This window comes from Lygodium microphyllum, chromosome 25 (assembly GCF_053477565.2).
Source record: "Lygodium microphyllum isolate KBCC chromosome 25, Lygodium_microphyllum_v1.1.10, whole genome shotgun sequence".
Taxonomy (NCBI): Eukaryota; Viridiplantae; Streptophyta; class Polypodiopsida; order Schizaeales; family Lygodiaceae; genus Lygodium; species Lygodium microphyllum.
Window position 1 is genome coordinate 10,453,766 of NC_141159.1, and position 14,581 is coordinate 10,468,346.

At 41.7% G+C, this 14,581-nt stretch overlaps 1 protein-coding gene across 1 annotated transcript; it reads left to right on the forward strand.

Moving 5' to 3' along the window:
* Window positions 1–784: 784 nt before the first annotated feature.
* Window positions 785–3,320, forward strand: LOC148013907 (uncharacterized). The gene has a single exon (XM_087666621.1). The coding sequence runs from the start codon at window positions 996–998 to the stop codon at window positions 2,607–2,609; it is 1,614 nt and encodes a 537-aa protein (XP_087522747.1). The 5' UTR covers window positions 785–995; the 3' UTR covers window positions 2,610–3,320.
* The last annotated feature ends 11,261 nt before the right edge of the window (window positions 3,321–14,581 follow it).

Here is a 14,581-nt window from a genome sequence, read left to right on the forward strand (position 1 = left end):
GCAGAGCCCGAAATTAATAAATGCCACAAATCTATCCGCCCACCTGCGAGATTTATCTGTATTATATTTGCGTATCGTATGGGCATGTCCAACCCCTCGCTGAGAGTCCCTGAGGCCTGAAGGCTGAGCCCCTCTCAATGCCTTGTCCGCCTGTGCGCCGCCTGCATTTAATTGGCCCGACTGCGTCCTGGGGGCACATATTTCGAATCATTCATGCTGACGGGGAAGTCACAGACTCACAGGCTACAGCCTACAGCCCTGAGCCTACCATAGCCTTCAAAGTTCAAAGTTGAGGCACGCATTCTTTTCCTCATGTTTTTTCCCAAATAGCTTTCTATTCCTTCCTTTGTCAAGCTGCTGCGGCAGTTGCCGCTCTTGCACGACTGAAACATCTCAGGTGGGTATGGGCGAGTAGCACAGTCACCAGTGCACTGTAGCAACAAAATCAAAAATCTAATATCGCTATATCAAATAAATGAACATTTTTAAATTAGAAATTATTTTGTTGTTCACACGTATGGACCCGTCTACTCTACCTACACAGACTCCGCACAGAGAAAGAGAGAGAGAGAGAGACAGAGAGAGAAAGTAGAACTGTAGGTTAGTTCGTCTTTAGGTGTAATGCAAACCTTTCTGACCATCATCATTCCAGAGAGTCCCCTAGCCAGCTCGTCGTCCTTACCTCACTCGCACGCACGAAAGAGAACCAGTAGCTCTAGCAGCAGCTATATACAGACCTATATATATGCACAGATCCACCACCCCAATTGAATTTCATAAGGCAAGTACTTTCTCACAGCTTCGACGTGTCCCTTTCGTGCTCTTTACCCACTCACATGACGCACAGCACACACGAATTAGGAGGTTGAAGGAGCTTCTCATTCGTGCCATTCCTCTGCAACGATTATTGCCTGCTAAGTTGCTAACTGCTAGCTATCATACCATGCTACAAGTGCAGCCGGCACATAATCTGTTACCGCAACTCTTTATGATATATGAATCTAAGCGAACGCATCGACTTAAACGGAGCTGTTGGATCAGAGCCGGCCATTACGCAGGGAGTATTGAAGAGCACCCTGAGGCAGCGTGAGGCCGGGTTCAGCCGCTGCACGGCAATGGCTGCATCAAGGAAGGTGAAGTGTAGCATGATCGTGGTCCCATTTCTTATGCTGTTGATGAGCTGGAGATGTACTACAGCGGACCAGGATAGTAATTCAGATTATGCATATGGGGAGGAAGATGCAAGCATGGATAAGGAGGAAGCAGAAGCAGTGTACGAGGTGCTGGAGGGGATCAACGAGGAGGTGGCATGGAGGGAGCTGCACCCGGGGGATAACCCCTGCGTGGACGGGCCGCACGGCCTGAATTGCGATGCGGACGAGGGCGGGGTGCTGCACGTGGTGGAGCTTAACATCGGCTGGGTGGCGGAGACGGGCAACAACCCCCGGTGCGCCCGGAACGCGACCTTCAGTCCGTCCTTGTGGAAGCTCAAGTATTTGAACAAGCTCATGATTTACAACTGCTTCAGCGCGAGGGAGGTGGCTCTGCCTGAGGCTGGGTGGGGAGAGTTGGCGGGGACGCTGAGGCATCTGGTGATAATGCGGAACGCCGCGCTGGTGGGCCCCATCCCCGGAGGATTGGGTAGCCTCGGGATGCTGGAGAGGCTGGTGGTCGCCGGGAACGGGCGGCTGGGCGGGCCCATCCCGGCGGAGCTGGGTGGGCTCGCGCGCCTGGAGGAGCTGGTGCTGAGGGACAACAATCTGACTGGAGAATTACTCGGCCTGGAGTCGTTCCCGGGTCTCAGGATTTTCGATGCGAGCGGGAACGGGCTCTCCGGTGGTCTGGGACCTCTCTTCGGGCCGGGACCTGGGAGTGGGAGTACAATTGTTCATCTCCGTATGCAGAAGCTGGACCTCTCCGGCAACAGCCTGACAGGCCCCGTCCCGCCGGAGTTAGGCCCCGCGCTGCCGGCCGTCGAGCTGCTAGACCTCAGTCGCAACGGCCTGCGCGGGCCGCTCCCGACTTCTCTCGTCAGCCTCTCCCGCCTCCGCTTTTTGCACATGGGCTCCAACCCTCTCTACGCCCCCTTGCCTTCCTCCTGGCCCCTTAATCTTACAGCCCTCGTGCTCTCTCGCTCGTCTCTCTACGGGCCCATTCCGCCCGCCATCGCCGACCTGCGCGGCCTGCGCTACCTCGATCTCCACGCTAATGACCTGCGCGGCCGCATTCCATACCGGCTCGGCCAGCTCCCCCGTCTATACCGCCTCGACCTCGCCGGGAACCGCCTCTCCGGCCTCCTGCCCTTCTCTCCCGAGCTCCTCTCCAAAATGGGCCGCAACTTGCGCGTCGGCGGCAACGCTGGCCTCTGTTACAACTACCCTCCTCCCCCCAAGGTCTCTGCCATCGTTGGTCTAGGTGCTTGCAGCGATGCCCCCTTCTCCAGCTCTTCTTCCCCCCTCCTCAAAGCCGATAACTATAGCTCCCTTAGCTCCTCCAATGCCAGCTTCGTTATCAACTCAGCCTGCAGCTCCTTATCGCTCTTCTTAACCTCCAGAGCCCAGCTAGCCTCTCTTCTTCTTGCTGTTTGCTTCTGTTCCTTCTTCCTCTAGGTCGACCTTGCTCCACCTCATATAATATTTTCCTGCGACGAGAATTACCACTTCCCCCGGTGCATGATACTCCTCGATGTCAAATATCATTCGCTTGCCCTGGGACGGGCCTTTTGACTGTAATCAGCCTTCCGCTTTTTGGAGCCCTGGCCCTATTATTGGTTATACATGTGCATCAGCACTATCACCAGCAGGTTCCGTCGTTTCTCATCACTAATTACGGGTGGTGTGCAGCATCTTTTCTAAATTACAGATCACCCCCGCAAGACGCTGTTCCCTGGGAATTCAATCTGGCCTAAAATCTTGGGCTTGTACAAATTCGGATTTTCTCTGATCTCCCGGCGCTGGATGTTTACAAGCTGCCTTCTCGTACTCCAGTTATCAGCTCACCGGATTGGGTTGTTAAATTCTGTGGTGATTATGCTCGTCGATTTATGTATTTTCCTCAAACTCATGATTTCTTACGTTTTTATACGATCTGGAGCTTTTCACAAGATTCTGCAAGCAGATGAGACGTTTAAAGTGTGTGCCCTGCCCTAGCATAGTTAGCATGTTTTCTTTCAATATCGTTTTGGGTTAAACAGAATTTAGTTAGTCGTTGTAACTTGAGGAGTCACTATTCCCCAAACAATTAGGATCGTTGCCCGAAGCTCTCAACAGCAAATTGCCTCTGTCTAAAGCTAATGAAGTTACTTCCTCGCCTCAGGCAAGGTTTATGTAATGCCTCTGAATATCCTTTTTTAAAAAGTGAGAAAATGAGTGAAATGAGTGTAATGCCTCTGAAATAATGTAATGCCATTATTGCAAAAAATTCTAGATCAAGGGCTCTTAAGCGTTTGGTTAACCACTTATAAATGACTTTACATTAAAATCGAGGTAGAATACAAAAAGGGGGAGTTGAGGTATATGGACTCAGAATGTTGTAGTAAACTCCCCACCCAAAAAAAGAAGGGTTATGGGCATTGTATCAATACAATAACGTTAAACCCTCCACCCAAAAAAAAAAGGATTATGGGCTTTGTATCAATACAATGACTTAAGAGTTAGAAACACCTATATAGTGTAGATGTGACTTTGAGCTTTGCTTGGTTTTCACTCTTAGTGCGATTCATTATACTTGGTGAACCCTCACATATTCTGAGTCACAAGAGGGGTGGTTTTGAGATGTGCCCTAAAGTTATCTTTTGGTATAGTGAATACAAAGATTTTTTATTGATATATCTTGTGTATCATTTTGTTTTGCCTCTTTGCACTTGACGATAAGACACTACATTAACAAATACCCTTAGTGAAGGAGATACTACTATAACCATTGCTATAACGAATAATCTCAAAACAGTACTTACAGCAAGGTCTTTTCAAACAATCAAATAAGAGACATGAGGGCCAAAGGGTTATGCTTCAAATGCAGAGAAAAGTGGACACTAGATCATAGATTAAAATGCAAATCCAAAAATAGCAAGCTTAACTTTGTCATCAACAATGAGCCGGATGAAGATGAAAGTAAAGAGGGGAATTTATTTCATGTGGAAGCAAACCCTATGTTGAAGAAATGCATGATGAGGATGAAGGAAATAATGATGAATTTTATGATATTGTGGACAAATTTCCTTTTGATTCGAGTGGTTCTTTATGTGCAATTTCTCATGATGCATGGACCGAGTGTAAGGGAGAAAATACCCTTAGACTTGAAGGGCTAATCAATGGAAGAATGGTTCACCTTTTGATTGATACGGCCAGCACCTATAACTTCATTAATACCAAATCTTTGCATGGGTTGAGATTGCTTCCTCAACAAATGTAAGTGCCGTTGAAGATCCAAGTTGTTAATGGAGCTTATGAATCAAGTAATGAAGTATGCTTACACACTCCTATCACTCTATCTCTTCATGTACTTTGGAAGTGAACTTGTTCACTTTGAAAATGGATCCCATAGATATTGTCATTGGTGGCTGGGATTGGTTGAAAACCATTGGAAAAAAAAATTTGGACTTGGAAAACATGCTGATGGGGTTCAAATGGAATGGACATCATTTAATATTGAAGGGCATTGGTCAAAAGCAAATGGAACTCATCTCTATGAAGAATATGTGTAAAGAAATCAATACACAATCATGCATATTTATTCTTTTGCTTGCAAAAGTGGATGAAGAGTAGCCACCAAATCAGCCATCATCTTCTTCAAAGTAAAAGGATCCAATAATGGAAGAGCTATTGGAGGAATACAATGTTGAAATATAAACATAGGAACTCTCCTTACACTAGAGAGGATAAGGGTAGCTAGGTGTAAAAGGACTGGAGGACATGGGAAACCCTAACCCTAACTCTTCCAATGGCTATATAAATAGCCTAAAGTACACATTCAAAGTAGAGGAGAGTGTACTAGTTGTACTTTGAGCAACTGACTAAACAAGATCTTGTTCTTGTACTTGAGCTCTCTCTTTTCCTCTTGTGCACACTCTCTTATGCTTTCAACTTTGATTTGCAACATGGTATCAGAGCCATCCTGATCCTTCAGCTTCCCTCAGCCTCTTTACACATCTAAGTGCACAAGAAGAACTCTTGCCATCTCAATTACCTTCCTTTCCACCATAGCCAGCCATATCCCCTGACCTTGGAGGAGTTGGTGTGTGCAATAGAAGCAATTTCAGATCCTAATTTCTTCTGGAGATCTTCTCCTTAGCTCAGGGCAATTCAGCCTAGTGCATCAAAGGCTAGGATCAGGCGACGTGGTGGGCAGTATTCGTAAAAATGCAAAAACAGGCACAGATTTGTAGGCGTGACATTACGAGCTATTGTGTATGTTGATGAGGGTGCAATCACTGGGGCCACCATAGGGCTTTCATAGCCCCCTAGTGGGCCATCTCCTCCTAAGAGGATTTGGAGAAATTCCATCTCTGTTGGCTGCTATAAGCCAAACCCTAACTGTGGGTCTCTGGCAGCCATAGCCAGGAAGCTTCAAGCTTTTTCAATCTTCAAAATTTTTCAATGTTTGGTCATTAGCAATGATTTTAATCACTGAGTCAACTCTTCCAAAGTTAGTTACTAACATGGGAACTTCATTTCAGAGGTTCTTTTACTTGGAAGGTCATCATCAAGCTCATCAAGACCGACATCTACTCATTGTACTCTCCTCGGAGTCATCAGCAACAAGCATTGAAATCATAGACCGTCCTTGTCTAACACAAGGTATCCACTAAGCCATACCACAAGGAGGAGCCCGAAGTCCAGTCTAGGTTCACATCATTGAAGCCTAAAAAGACCATTAAACCTCGAAAGAAGATTGCACACAAGAAAGGACCACCAAAGTCATATTTTGAAATATTACATATGTATGATTTTCAAACTTTGTCCTCATTACAAGTCTGATATCAATTGTTTGGTTTGCTTCCGCGTTTAGTGGCAAGGTTGTAAGGGACTAGACACTGCCCTTGTTCTAACAAGTGGTAAGACCTTCCCAATGGCCACAACATATGCTGATGTCTGTCCTCAAATTCAAAAATTTAATGGAAAAGATTTCTATCCTTCGCAAGTTTTGATCAAATACAAAACGATGGAAAGAGGATACTGGCCCTTTATAAAACCTTCATAAAAGGGACCAAAGTTATTGACCCATCCAATCCCCTTGCTGTAGAAGGTGATGAACGGGCTTAGGCCATCATCATGCTTCATTTAGATGAATCTTTAAGTCATCACATTGACCAACTCTCAACTACAAAAGAAAAGTGGGATGAGCTTGAAAGGCTCTACGATGCTACATGGAAGAACTCCAAGATATTTCTCAAGATTGAGTTTTTTAGCTTGGAATATAAACATGGAGAAGTTTTAAGCAAGTTCATTTAACATATGAAGGGGCTTATAGCACAGCTTGCCTCCATTCAAGTACCTATCCATGATGAAGATGACATTGCCATCCTACTAAATTTTGTGAAGAAGGTCTTTCCAACCCTTGTGACTACCCTAACTAATATCCCGAACCCAACTTTAGCAAGTACCATCCAGTCATGTCTGGATGAAGAGAAGAGAAACAATACTGAAGGGTCTTCAACATTTACTTCCCATGAGCAAGTGTTAGTCCATATAGCTTCTACTAAGTGCTCCTTCTGTCACAAAAATGGGCATATTATGAGCAATTGTTGGAAGAAATATCCTGACAAAATGAAGTGCAATAAATACAAAAAGACTGGTCATATCACCGTAAGTGTCCTGGTGTTCCAGAAGTACCTAAGGAATTGGAGGTCAACTTTGCCTCCCAATCCATAGGTGACCGACTCTTTTGAGTCTTGTAACACTCTCTACCTATAACCTTTTCTTGTAGCCTGATTTATAAAGGCATCTCATTGAGAAAAGGAGAGGCATCCTATTATGTTTTATCCAATGCCACTTGGCATTGACGGGGGGTGTTGAAAGATAAGCATAGGAACTCTCCTTACACTAGAGAGGATAAGGGTAGCTAGGTATAAAAGGACTGGAGGACAGGGGAAACCCTAACCCTAACTCCTTTAGTGGCTATATAAACAGCCTAAAGTACACACTCAAGGTAGAGGAGAGTGTACTAGTTGTACTTTGAGTAATTGACTAAATAAGATCTTGTTCTTGTACTTGAGCTCTCTCTCTCCCTCTTGTGCACACTCTCTCATGCTTTCAACTTTGATTTGTAACATACAAAGATTTATTTCAGCAACCATTATCTTTGCCTCCAAAGAGAGAGGTAGATCATCCTATTGACTTGCTGCCCAACACAAAGCCCATCAACAAACTTCCCTATTGCTTGTCAAAGTTTGAAAGGGAAGAGGTGGAAAGACAAGTTAAAGAGTTGCTGCAAATGGGTTTAATTCAGCCAAGTCAATCTCCGTTTGCCTCTCCTATGCTCTTGGTAAAGAAGAAAGATCGGTCTTTTCGCATGTGCATTGATTATAGGGAGCTTAACAAGTCCATTGTGAAGAATAGATACCTGATTCCTCGCATTGATGACCTCTAGGATGAGCTCAAAGATGCAAAGGTTTTCACCAAGATTGATCTTCGTTCGGGCTATCATCAAATTCGAATGAAGAAAGAGGATGAGTATAAAATAGCCTTTAGGACTGAAAGGGGATTATACCACTTCTTGGTCATGCCATTTGGGCTTTCAAATGCGCCCGCTACTTTTCAAGCACTCATGAATAAGATATTGCAGCCTTTCTTGTTCAAAACAGCTTGTATTCTTTGATGATATCCTCATTTATAGCAAATCCAAGGATGAGCATTTTATGCATGTGCGAGAGGTATTTGACACATTAAGAAGACACAATCTCTTTGCCAAAATATCAAAGTGTTCTTTCATGAAAGATGAAGTGGAATACTTGGGTCACATTGTGGGAGAGCAAGGCATTCGTGTGGATCCTAACAAGGTGAAATGCAAAAAAGATTGGTCTACTCCTAGGAATTCTACTTCCTTGAGGGGTTTCCTTGGATTGTCTTCATTCTATAGGAGGTTTAGAAAAAAATTATGCTCATGTGGCAGCTCCTTGGAAGAGGAGTTAGGGTTGTTTTGTATCAAGACCATGGAGTTATAGCCTATGAAAGTCGCAAGCTTGATGACAAGGAGCGTCAACTACATGTCTATGAACAAGAGATGAAAGTCGCAAGCTTGATGACAAGGAGCTTCAACTACATATCTATGAACAAGAGATGTTGGCAATTTTGCATGCTATCAAAAAGTGGCATCACTATATATATGGCAGCCATTTCAAGGTGAAAAGTGATCACCATGTGCTAAAATACTTCCTTTCCCAACCAAAATTTTCCCCTAAACAAAGGAGGTGGCTAGCTACTCTTCAAACCTATGATTTTGAAATATCCTACATGGCTGGAAAAGATGATGTTGTGGTGGATACTTTATCACAAATGTGGGCATGTTCTATCTCTTCAATTTCAATTGTACATAAGGATTGGATTCATGATATCCAAGAATAATATTTGCTTGATAAGCAAGCATCAAAGATGATGAAGAAATTTCAACAAGGTAAAGGAGGAGAGTATCCCAATTTCAATTGGCATAACGGTCTTTTATGGTATCATGGTAGAGTCTACTTGACATCACAATCCTCTTTCAAAGATCGTATTTTGCATGAGATGCATTCTCCACCTTTAGTGGGCCGGAAGAACTTATTTTGTGGGAACTTGGAACCTCTACTAACCATTTATTTTCTCCTCACTAGTTAAAAAAGAAAAAAACTCTATCATGGATGTGACCAAGATAAGAAACTAGTTGAAAACAAATGAAGGGTTAAAAATAAGCAAGAAAATAATTATTTTCCCACACAGCTTTAAGATCATTTCTATAAATAGTAGAAATTTGTTAGTGTTTCAAATAAAAACCATGTCCAATAAAAGCTATCAAGCTAAAACTTTTGTGGAAAATACTTTGATATACAATGAAGGCATTCTCTTTAAGAAAACCACAATTGTTTGGAATTGCCAACGTTTTAATAGTCCAAATAGTGTTGTTTGATTGATTTCCATCCACTTCAAGAGTCCCTTTTCATAGACAGTGCATTCTTACTTGAAAGTGGTTCTAGACATTTGATTCGACCATTTAAATATTGGTAATATCCCATTGACTTTCAATAAATATGCCCATGTTGTATTGAATATAGTTATATGCACATAATTGTTCTCTCAATATGGTGAAATAGGGCATGAGCCACATAAGTGGCTTATTATCACCATTGTTGTGGAAAATTGCAAGACTAGTGTTAAGCCTTATGGTAATAATAAGACATAATGCTTAGCCCTAGTTCTTAAACGATACTAGTGGCATAGTTAAGAATGATCCTACTTCTACCTCTTCTTTTTGGGATTATCTTTAAGTTATTTATAGGGCTCAAGCCCTCTCATTAACCCTTTAAAGACTAGGATCAAGAACCTCATGAAGGATCCCACTAACTAGCTTTTGGAAGCAGGGTGCACCCATTTGGTTTCTAGGCATTCCTATGGGATTTTGGATAAATAAGAAGTAGATGCGCTATTGGGTAGTAAACAAAATTAAAAAGAAGCTTAATTCTGGGAAGGATTTTCAATTTAGTTTTTCTTCTAGGATTGTGGTGCTTAAGCACATAATTATTCCTTCAACTTGTTTTCTTTCCTAGTAGAAACCCCCCAAAGTTGGTATGACTAAGTTAGTGTGCCTTGGTGGTTAAGAGATGGTGATAAATTCAAACATCAAAGTAGCTTAGGAGGACTACACTCTTCCAAACAATGAAGGGGATATAGGTCTACCCAAGCTTAGTAACCTAGCCTCTAAAAGCATGAAGATTGGGCAATTCTCTTACATAATAGTGCCAATAACTTTCAAGTGGTTGGGTGCTATAGATGGAAGAAGCGTCAACTCTTGCTATGACTTTTGGTCAGGCTCAAAGTAAAGTCAAAGGATGCTCCATTCTTACTAATTTTTTTTGGGAAGTCTAGTTTTAGTATAAACCCTTACTTGCCCTTTCCCAATTTCATCCTTTGTTGGTATAATGAGTGTGAGAAAAGTGGAGTTATATGGGCCTAAGGGTGAGACCAAGACAAATGAGGTAGCCCTAAATGAGCCAATCATTATCTCTTACAACACCAAAGGCTTCATTGTTGACACCTCCAAAGCTACAATGGTTAAAACATGTGTATGGCAGAATAATAACACTCTTGACATCATGTGTTTTTAGGAAGTAAATGTTGTTGGTTCCCAACTAGTATCTTTGTTGATGATGCTTGGGACTATGCATACCCTTTACATGCAAGTGGAGATGTCTTTGTTGGGCTTAATAATAGAATTGAATCTATACTCTCTCATTTTACTAAGGATTTGAGTAATAATTTGTTTGCTATTTGTTGTAACAATGAAAAGCTAGACTAGAAAATCATTAGCCAATGTAGCTCCTTTTATCATATCAAGATCAAATAATAAAATATGGAAGGCCTTTTTAAGTATGGAACGAGTCCTTCAATTGGGTCTCCTCTCCCCAAAAGCTTGGAATGAAGCACTTAGACAAACCCAATATTTACCGAGTAAGATAAATAATAGGGAAGGACAAAACTTTAAACGAAAAAAGAGCACCAAAGCATACATGTTGTCAATTGGAATAGGAAGTTGATGCAATATGATTTGAAGCCCAAACAACACTTCTCCGAGTTAAATTAGAACTAAAAAAAGAAGATGCAATTGAAGTTCAAAATCTTAGCCTATACACCAAAGAATGTGGGTTGGTAGGGCAAATAGACACACTCAAAAGATGTCAACCTTCTTAAAAAGAAGGAGGATAGATAGTTGCTTCCTTATTGATCAAGCAAGTCTACGTTTAAAACTCTAGATGGAATGAATACTTCAATTAGGGCTCCTCTCCCTCAGAATCTTGGATTGAAGCACTTAGACAAACCCAAGATTTACCAAGGAAGATAAGAATAGGGCAAGGGCAAAATTTTAAAGGAAAGAAAAGCATCAAAGCATACTTGATATTGTCAATTGGAATAGGAAGTTAATGCAATATGGTTTGAAGCCCAAGAAATAGTTCTCCAAGTTAAATTATAACTTTATTAACATAAGATGCTATTGAAGTTCAAAAACTTAGCCTATGCACCAAAGAATGGTGGATTGGTAGGGTGGATAAACCCACTAAGAATATGTTCAACCTTCTTAAAAAGAAGAAGGATAGAGAGTTGCTCCCTTGTTGATCAAGAAAGATGGAGATGGGGTTGAAAATTAGGAACATAATGTTAAAAAGGTACATGACCTTCATCCCAAAATTTTAGTTCCCCCAACTTAAAGTGAAAATAAAACCAATGCTAGAGTTATATTACTAGATATAGAAGAAAAACAGTCCTTTATTCCATTGTTGTAATCTTAGATCAAGATCTATCTTACCATGAATTGATTGACACAATTGACTCCCTAACAAAAGGGAAAGTGGATACTAAGGAGGACTTTGCCTTTTTTAAGATAGATTCTAAAAAAGCCCATGATAGGTTGGAGTGGTCTTTTATCGTTTAATCTTTGGTTGACATTATTAGGATGGTTGGTCCAAAATGGGGTTGAGTAGGGCAACCTCAAAGGTATCCTCATGCCTCACTCAAAATAAACAAATGGTATATGACCAATTCACATATGACACTAATGGCATAGAGCAATGCATTTTAGCCATTCATCTCTCTATTTTGTGTTTCCTCAATTTCAACTGTAAAACCCCACAAAACTAGCACCAAGAGCTCCATTCTACCCTTGCTTGGCTCTTGGAACAAAGTTTCACAATGTTGCTAGGGGCACTATTTTTATAGCTAGAGTGACGATGGCCTCAAATCATTCTCCTCTATACTTTAGCGCATGTTCTCAAGGGCATGATGACCTTAGATGGTTCTCCCTGGGTGGTGGAAAGTTGATGAAGATGTTTGTCCTTCCTAGGCATGAAATTCACTCCTATGCATGGGCGATTCCATCAATAGTAGTTGATTCTGTAATATATATATCATGTGGAACTAACATATATGTGTGTAAAAAGTTATTATGTATGCTCATTTTTAGTTGGGTGCTCATGGAGTATCCCTTGACTATTTATTTTTGTGTCCAATTGTTATTTATTGAAATTGATATTCTATTCTTGATGAAATGATTTATTTTACTAAATCTTATACTACTTTTGTTTGTTTTTAGACTTGCATGATGTGCATAGATAGGCAAAGGATATGTTTTGCAACATTGGGATGATCATCTAGCCTCTCTTTGATTAATTTATCCTTATCTATATTTTATTACAATCAATATTATTTATTTTGGATGTATACTAATGAATTCATTTTTATGGCATCAACTAGTTATTGAATTTTATAAGGTGCCCAGTAATGGATTATTACCATTGATCGGCCTATAGCCAAAGGGTTTAACTAGTTATTAATTTTTATAAGGTGCCTAGAAGTGGATAATTACTATTGATGAGTCTATAGCCAATGGGTTTGACTAGTCATTTGATATATAATATGAAGGTTTTCTACCTTAGTTTTCTTTGTAATCACAATTGGAAAAGCTTACTATATTTGTAAAAATGACTATTTTGGGCATAAGAACTTTCAATATAGTAAATACACACATTGGGGACATCCCTCTCAATGCATGGGGTGGGGGATTGCATTCAATTTTTGTTGTTCTCTTTATCTCTTTTATTCTATTTTTGATATTAAGTGAGAGAGAGGTGAGAGAAATACAAAGTTGAGCTTCTAATGTTTCCTACACGTGATGCACATCCAATCTCCACAATATTGGTATCAAAGCAAGGCTATGTCCTAAGCTTCCAATCACCTCATCTTTTGTGCAAAGGCAATCTCTTGGAAAAAGCAGGTTCTACAGTCTATCTCATGATTAGCATATTCCAAAACCCCAGTTCCTCTAATTCTTATTCTCTCATTCTTGGGCATAGTGTGATGATTTTTCAAACTGTCACTAAAAGAATAAAGAATAAGTGACTATGACGGGTGCCCGCCACCTGCAGTGTGTAGTGATGGGTGCTGTCAGTGTAGTAAAGTGTAGTAATACACGGGCGGCTAGGCGAAGGTGCCTTTACTCCCAACAACCTCCCACTTAAAGGCTATCTACCCCAATGAGAGAGAAAAGAAAAGAAAAGATAGTACAACATGTACATATGTACAACAAGATGAGGAAAAAGACGTAATCTCATCCAACGCACATCAATCTCCTGAGGAAGGCAAAGCGCTTTGTAGTGAGGCCCTTCGTGAGCAAGTCTGTAGGATTCTACTCAGTCAGAATCTTGACAAGGTCAACAGACATGTCCTCAATGACCTTGCGAATGAAGTGATCGGATTCTTGGCCAATTGAATGGCACTCATAGAATCCAAATGCAGTGTAGGCATAGCATCTATCATACCAATGTCTGCAATCAAACGGCCTAACCAGATAGCCTCCTTGCAAGCCTCTGTGGCTGCAATATATTGGGCCTCTGTAGTAGAAAGAGCCGTACACTTCTGCGCCCGGACATCCAAGAGATAGTCCTTCTAGCATAAGTGAACACATAGCTAGAAGTGGACTTCCTACTATCTGCATGTCCTGCATAATCAGAGTCAGTGTACCCCACAACTTCTGTATACTGGCTGCCATAGCAAATACACATATCTACTATGCCCTTCAGGTACCTCACGATACCTTTCATGGCATCCCAATGTTTCTTGCCAGGTGTAGCCATATAACGTGCCACAACCCCAACTGCAAAAGCAATATCTGGACGGGTGGCTATCATGGGATAAATAAGACTGCCCATGATTGATGCATAGGGAATCTTGGCCATCTCGGCCCTCTGCTCATCTGTCTGCGAAAAATCGACCTGTGAAACCTTCACATGAGAAGGTAATGGACAGCTAATAGGCTTAACATCCTGGATACGGAAGCACTCAAGGACTTTATGAATGTACTCCCTCTGTGACAGATAGAGTAGTCGAGATCTATCACGGGTAATGCACATACCAAGTATATGAGAGGCCTGTCCCAGATCTTTCATCTCAAAGCTCTTCTTGAACTAAGCCTTAAGAGCATCTAGCTCCTCATGAGCTGTCCTGGCTAAAAGCATGTCATCCACATAGAGTACCAAAATCAGTAAAGAATCGTCATGGGATTTTTTCATGTACAAGCACGGATCCATAGCATTGTGGTTGTAGCCTTGTGATTGCATGAATGTATCAAACTTATGGTACCATTCCCTAGGTGTCTGCTTCAAGCCATATAGACTCTTCTTTAGCTTGCACACTAGGTGGTCCCTGCCAGGGTTTGCAAAGCCCTTAGGCTGCTTCATGTAAATCTCATCATGTAAGTCCCCATGTAAAAAAGCCGTCTTGACATCCATCTGGTATAAGTCCAAGTCAAGCTATGCAACCAAAGCCAAGACTAAGCATAGGGTGGTCATCTTGACCACATGAGAAAAGACTTCATCAAAGTCAACACCATGCTCCTGCTT

Bases quoted from the DNA above. Each gene is read 5' to 3' on its own strand.
- LOC148013907 (XM_087666621.1), top strand. From the start codon at position 996: ATGAATCTAAGCGAACGCATCGACTTAAACGGAGCTGTTGGATCAGAG.